The sequence below is a fragment of the Myotis davidii genome, unplaced genomic scaffold (genome assembly GCF_000327345.1).
Source record: "Myotis davidii unplaced genomic scaffold, ASM32734v1 scaffold97, whole genome shotgun sequence".
NCBI lineage: Eukaryota > Metazoa > Chordata > Mammalia > Chiroptera > Vespertilionidae > Myotis > Myotis davidii.
In genome coordinates, this window is record NW_006289392.1 from 827,814 (window position 1) to 835,455 (window position 7,642).

The 7,642-nt window shown below is 37.5% G+C and overlaps 1 protein-coding gene across 7 annotated transcripts in view; it reads right to left on the bottom strand.

The window, feature by feature from the left end:
* USP28 (ubiquitin specific peptidase 28) overlaps positions 1-7,642 on the bottom strand; it is a 56,028-nt gene that overhangs the window by 31,077 nt on the left and 17,309 nt on the right. For 4 of the 7 annotated variants that reach the window (XM_015562478.1, XM_006761532.2, XM_006761534.2 and 1 more), the window contains exons 7-11: positions 7,318-7,455; positions 6,383-6,456; positions 4,688-4,767; positions 2,921-3,069; positions 981-1,108 (exon numbers count right to left, since the gene is read on the bottom strand). In XM_015562478.1, the coding sequence (XP_015417964.1) occupies positions 981-1,108; positions 2,921-3,069; positions 4,688-4,767; positions 6,383-6,456; positions 7,318-7,455 (569 nt within the window). The remainder of the gene's footprint in view (positions 1-980; positions 1,109-2,920; positions 3,070-4,687; positions 4,768-6,382; positions 6,457-7,317; positions 7,456-7,642) is intronic. The other 3 variants (XM_006761533.2, XM_006761535.2, XM_006761537.2) reach the window with 1 other exon arrangement.

The window sequence follows — 7,642 nt, forward strand, 5'->3', positions numbered from 1 at the left end:
TTAAAAATGGAACTCCCATTTGACCCAGTAATCCCACTTCTAGGAATATATCCTAAGAAACCAGAAACACCAATTAGAAAGGATTTTTGCACCCCTATGTTCATAGCAGCACAATTTACAATAGCTAAGATTTGGAAACAGCCTAAATGCCCATCAGCAGATGAGTGGATTAGAAAACTGTAGTACATCTACACAATGGAATAAATTTGTTATAGAGAAAGGGCTTTGAGCTAGAATTCATAATAATAAAATTTGGGCTAAAAAATAGCCTCAAGCAAAAAAAAAAACCCAAAAAACTGTAGTACATCTACACAATGGAATACTACGCTGGTGTAAAAAAGAAGGAATTCTTACCATTTGCAACAGCATGGATGGAACTGGAGAGCATTATGCTAAGCAAAATAAGCCAGTCAGTGAAAGTGTGAGGGCATGTGCCAGGGGTAGGTCAATGGGGAAAAAAGGAGACATATGAACTACTATTTATAAAACTTTAAAAAATAAAATTTTAAAAAAATAGTTGAAAATTTTCTTATAAAGTTAAACATATACTTTTCATACAACCCAGCAATCTCACTCCTGAATATTTTTATACAAAAGCACTAAAACCCACACCAAGACTTTTAAGTAAATGTTCACAGCAACTTTATTCATAATATCCTAAAAATGGATCCATCTGAAATGCCCATCAATTGCTGAATAGAAAAAATACAGTGGTACATCCTTACAATGAATGAAATACTACTCAGTAATATTTAGGGAACAAATCACTGACACATGCAAAGAGAATCCCAAAATCATGATCATAAACCAGAGACCAGAAGCACCATTAGCATAGCTTGAGAACTTCTTGGAAGTACAAACTCTTGGTTCCCAACCTAGATCACTAAATCCAAGCCTGCAGGTGATTCATGTGCACAATATACTAGTATGGGCTCACTTCTGCTGCGATGTATCTTAAGACAATCAATCACAGAACTCACCTGTCCATATAAATAATCTGAGGAAACTCCAGCTTATTGTGAATTTTCTCTGGCTGACCAAGGGACTGATTGAACTCAAATCTTGAGAGTTCAAAGGTTAACACTGGAGGTAGTTTTGTAAACCAACACTATATCAGGAGTAGAAATGTGAGAGAAGCAAGTTATTTTCAGGAAATGGCAATAGCTAGATTTAAAATATCCCTCATAAATCTGTATTTTTGGTATAGAATTTATATACAAATCAAACTCATTCTACACTCGTGTTTAATCTCAAATCCTAAAGGAAATGACCACTTAGAATCATGCCCTCATTGAAAATATGGTTAAACGTTCCTCAATACTCCAGCTCAACTATTATCTCAGAAATAACCACCCTTAAATATGTGAATGCACAAGCACCTATGCAATTTATTCATTAAGTCATCAGTACTCAAAATAGATTCAAAACCTAAAGAAAATGGCAGCTTAACCAAAGAATTAGAAATTATAATCTAAGCAGCATATAAGGGGACAACTGTCTCCATGAATCAGCTAAAAAGACCAATATGTGTGCATATATAATGCACTATTTATTTACAGTCTATTAACCATAACTTGAATCCCCTTTCTGTCTAGAAAAGAAACTTGAAGTAGCCTTATGATAATGAGTTCTCAAGTTCCTGAGAAAATCTCTCAATTCCAACAATTTACAGACTTCTCCTAACATATGAACCTATAATGTTACCTTGAGTTTCAAGAAAAGAAAGCCCTGACTTTTAAAAACAATCTCAACTGTCACTGACCATAGATGAGGAAAAGCTAGAACAGTAAAGGCCTTTCTGTTCAATTCACCTGTAGGCCAGAGGTCTGCACGACAGCTTTAAAATATTCCCTTTACCAAAGGTACGAACAGCGGTTCCCTTCACATGCCCTCGTCGGGCCGAGGTGAATCCAGATAGCCTGTCTGACTACCTGAGGGCTAAATCTAAACAAGCATAATGATTTTCATATATATATGTGTGTGTATGTATGTATGTGTGTGTGTGTGTGTGTGTGTGTGTGTGTGTGTGTGTATAGTGTTCCCATCCTGGAATAAAGGTCTCCAGAGGGCTAAGTAACTGGTGAGCACCCCCTCTCTTTTGAAAGCACACCATCAGCTCCATGCAGCTCCTCAATCATGAATTGGTAACTTCCTTGAAAAGCTAGGGAAGCAGTTCCTCTCTCCAGATCCTAGCCCTGCCCTACCGCTAATGCACTTTGACAAGGCTCATGCTATGCTCCCTATTTTAACTCAAGAAAGCTTTCCTTCCTCCTATAGTAATTATTGAGCTGGACTCATCATATAAGCCATAATTTTGTCTCAAAATGGATGATGAGAAGGGAATAATCCAAGCTATGTGGTACTGACAATAATGCTACTAACTTATTAATTCTTAACCCAGCTGAAGTCTAGAGATATTAATTACCCTTGTTCTCCCTTTAATGTCCCCATTTCTTTCCAACCCACAAAAATAAATAAATGCAAAATTTAAAAAAATTAAAGTAAAGGCAGAAGTTACAATGGAAAACAGTAAATACTATAATAGGGAAAATATTCTAAATGGCATACCATAGGAGTTAATCACTGTACTTTTACCCTCCGAAAATATGGAGGCAGTGCGCTCTCCCTACTCAGGTACAGGTAGGCTTCAACAGAAAGAGAGAAACTTGATCACACTTGAAATATCAGCAGCAGCATACAACCTTATATGAGTAACTCAGACTCCAAATTCATACTTTCAGTAAAGAATTTATTTATCCAATAGTAAGACTCACCAACTCATATCAACCCATGAGAGATCTCAGACAAGTTTAAGTTTTGTTACATGTAAAGCTATGTGATGGGAAAACGACTGGCCAAAAAGCTCAGTCCTATTTAACTGGCTTTGTGGTTGGTGCACCAAATAAAACACCCAACTCACCTCTTGTCCGTACTTCACTGAATGGTCGGAAGGAAGCAGCTCAATGTCACCCTCCACCATGGCCCCTTCCAAACATTCGTCTAAGTTGTGATAGCCATTTACCTGAAGGGGATACTGGCCGAAGGTCTCATTGTTACAAAAGGGCTTTCCTAGACAAAGAAACAGATTGACTTTTAAAAGACATCACTAGCATAGCATAATCTAAAGCCCTTTTTTCTGGTACCAGAGACAATGTCTTCTTAATTCAGCAACATCCTGACAACTGATCTGTAGTGCATTTAAGCTTGTGTGGCAACTGCTAATGAACCAGTGGATCCAGGCCCAGACCACGGGCAACTGCTAACACTGCAAAAAGAAACGCAAGCAGACAGTAAATGCCTCCTGACCAAGACTATCCCACGAGCTATGAATCTGTCTTGCCTAAAAAAGCCTTACCCAGCCCAGCTGGTGTGGCTCAGTGGCTGAACGTCGACCTATGAACCAGGAAGTCACGGTTCCATTCCCAGTCAGGGCCCATGCCCAGGTTGCGGGCTCGATCCCTAGTAAGGGAAGTGCATGAGGCAGCCGACCAATGATTCTCTTTCATCACTGATGTTTCTATCCCTCTCCCTCTCCCTTTCTCTCTGAAATAAACAAAAATATATTTTGGGAGGGGAAAAAACCTTACCTGAATCCAGTCAAAGTCTAGATCCAATTACTAATTTATATCATGGATATGCAAGCAGCAAAATTTCAGAGTGTGGGAAATACAAATACTAGAGAACAAACAGCCCGCTTTCTTAAAAACCAAACAAAACATTTCAAGGAAAACAGATTGAAAAAGAAGAATCTACAGATTTTGAAAAGAGGCTTAAAACACATATCAATGAATCATAAACGCACCACATTCGGATCCTAATTAAGAGAAACTGTACTAATAAAAATAAACACTCTAGCTCCATTTATAACTATACAAGTTAACAATTTGAACGCTGACTAGATATTTGATATAAGAAATGCTATTTTTTGGTGTGAAAGTGATATTGGATTGTTTTAAGAAAAATGTCAGAGGGATAAGAGTAGACAGGGGTTACATGGAGAATGATTGGCCATAGGCTAATGGTTGCTGAGTTTATGGAGGTTTTTATATTGGTCTATTTCTATGTGTTCAAAATTCTCTATAGTTGAAAAAAAGAAAAAACCTCATGTAGCCAACAAGAGGCTTCTATAGTAGACAAACAATTCTGGCAGTCTAACACAATAAAATCTTTTGAGATTAGATATTACATTTGAAAGAACAGAAAATTGAGTAGCATCACTGTGTATCTAAAATTAATACTAGATTTGGGTGGTACAAATATTACACAATTTAATATAACATCTCTGAGATAATGATCAGGCCCATCTTTTTAAATTTTTTATTGACTGACGAGAGAGAGATGGAGAGAGAGAGAGAGATCGATCAATTTGTTGTTCCGCTTATTTATGCACTCATTAGTTGAGTCTTGTATATGCCCTGACCAGGGGTCAAACTCACAACCTTGGTGTATGGAGATGACATTCTAACCAACAGAGTACCTGACTGGGCCCATCTTATAGATGAAGACACTGAGGATCCAGGACCTCATAATTTGTTCACAGTTATACAGCTTCTAAGAGGCAGAACCAACACTCAGACCTGCATTTGTCTGATTCCCAAGCCTTTTCACTACACTGCCTCCCCAAATTGTCAAAGTAATATAGATTTGGTCACAGGACTAGCATTAACAGTTACAGCAGAGAATTTACCTTCACGAACCCCTTCAGTGAGGAAAGTACCGTAGAATAGCTGCACCATTGGATTTTCAGATTTGTTCTTGGGATTGCTGCTTTTAAAAAAAGGAGACAACTTGGTATCATTTGGATCAGATAAGCACTACACTAAACCCAACCATCATTCAAAAGCAAAAACACTACCTTTTCATTTAAACAAAGAGACAGGTATGGTCTAAAATAAGTAATAGATTATTTCAGTCCACACATTCACTGGACAAGTACATGCTAAAATCTGAAAGCACAAGGGCAATAAGGCCTGATCCCTGGCTGAAAGCCTAATACATGTATCTGTACACATTCAATACATACATAAGAGATATAGATATAGCTCTCCAAGGTATACAGGGTATAAAAGTAGTATATAGGTAAGAATGAACCTTCTTGCGCAGTTCCGCAAATAAACAGAAAAAGTTTTCCCAGTGGCATGACAGTCAAGGAATGAAAACACAGTTGACCCTTGAACAATGAGGACGTTAGGGGCTAAGTTGAAAATCCATGTATAACTTTGACTCCCAAAACTTAACTACTTATAACCTACTGTTGACCTTAAGCTTTACCAGTAACATAAACAGTTAATTAACACACATTTTGTATGTTATGTATTACTTACTGTATTTTCATAATAAAATAAAAGAAAATGTTAAGAAAATTATAAAAGAAAATAATAAACTATTTTCCACATTCATGACATACCTTTTTCTTAATTTTTTTAATATATCTAGGCTATATGGTTCATCTAAAGCTTTTTCAAATTGTCGCAAATCTCCAAAAATGTTTTCTAGCATATTCATTGGGAAAAAAAATTCATGTATATATGGATATGCACAGTGCAAACCCCATATTGTTCTAAGGTCAACTGTAGTTTATATCTACAAGCCTACCTTAAATTGTTAATTATGTACATTTCCATTTGCAAAGCTGTTTAATGATATACATTTCTTCTACCCAAAGTTATGACAATTTAGAAAGCAAATTCCTCAGCATCTATATTGGGTGAGGGATACTTGTATTTTTGCCCTGAATTTCACTTCTGCCAATGACTGACATGACTAAAAGCTGTTCTCTAACAGTCTACACAGATTACACCAGTTGTCTTAGATCAAATTTAATGATCTATATTATTCCACCATGTTCACATCTACGATTTAACCTTTTAACACATTTTATAGCACAGGCTATGGCTGTAACAAAGTTAATAATTATGGCCCGTTTAGTAAAAAAAATTGTGCGTTAATATGATTATCTATATCCTCAAAGAGAAAAACCAAAGGTAATGGGGATACACAATGACAAATATGAGTGGCTACCCCATGGAGTTTGGTAAAAATCAGAATTTCTTTTCTTTTCTTTTCTTTCTTTCTTTTTTTTCCTATTGATTTCGGAGAGGAAGGGAGAGGGAGATAGAAACATCAATGATGAGATAGAATCATTGATCGACTGCCTCCCACATGTCCCCTAGTGGGGACTGAGCCTGCAATCTGGGCCTATGCCCTGACCAGGAATCAAACCATGACCTCGTGGTTCATAGGTCAACATTCAACCACTGAGCCACACCAGTTGGGCAAAACCAGAAATTTTTACTTAAGATGAGTATTGTTCCCCCTTATCATAATTCTCACTGGACCACTGTGAGCAGGAAAGATGTACAAACGGATCCTCGACACTCACTTAGCATTAACAGCGAGCTGGAATGCATCCTCCAGCCAATCCAGAAGCTTGTGTGTGAATTCACTCACATCTTGCTATAAGAAAGGTAACAAATTGCATAGGAGTTAGACCCCACACTATACTTAGGAAAACAAACATTTACTTTATCCCACCAATCACTACGATTCTATTACCATGCAAAGATTTCTATTTTAAGGCCACCTCTCAAGAAGGTACATGGAACACTGGGACCAGCTACCAAAGGTGCAACAGAAGGCACATTAGGCAGCCTCTAAGTTGTGGCTAGGAGGAAAATGGAACGCTGCCACTTCCAGCTACCTCTTTTTGTAACAAATAAACTAAATCTTCCAGTTAGGGCTTTTTAAAAAGGTCCAAAGAACACATTGTAGTGCTTTAGAATTTATGAGATCTGAATGGAGAAAGAAAACTTTTGTAAAATGTTTCGAGATTTTGCAGAACTGTAGGACTTTTAGAGAAAAAAAATTACTTTTATGAGGAAGAAGCTACACTAATAATGAGAGCTTTGTTTCCCAATAGGAGGTGGGAAAAGAAGTTACTAATATCCAGAAGATTGCTCAGAGTTGCTGAACTCAGGGTTAAATGGTCTGCACCCCAGCAAACATATAGACAAAGGACTTTGTTTTTCTCAGTGACTCTTTGCTAGCACTCACTGAGCTATTTTCCAGTCTCCTCCTACTTCAACAGCCTCTTTACAATTGTTATTTCTACTACTACTTCTTCCTTTTAGAACTGCCAGCCTCCCAGACAACACACCCTCTTTTTACCACCTGTTCCTTAGGCAGTATAAAGGACAAAGGTAGGCACCCACAGGCCTGCTTACTCATGTTCACAGTTTATTACACGGTTAAAATAAACATGACTGTAATGTTAGGCATGATTTCAAACTCCACAGAGTCTGAGGGAAAACCTTGTACCTGCTGTTCCTCCGGTGATCGGAATGCTCCCTTTAAGAGATCGAGGGCTGCCGAAGGGTCTACAAATTTGCGATTTGATCCCATCATCAGAGCAAACAAATACTGAAGCTCTTGCATAAACATGATATTTCTCTTTTCCTGTAGAAAACACAGCAATGTGTACTCTTACAACCTCTCACTTGAAAAATTACAACATAAAAAGAGAAAAGTTGTCAACAATCACTCCTTACATTTATATTTACCTAGATCTAGACCAGGGTCAGGTCTCAAACTATGTTACAAGTACTCTGAAAGGTCTCTATAGGGGATTACCCTCAACTGAAAG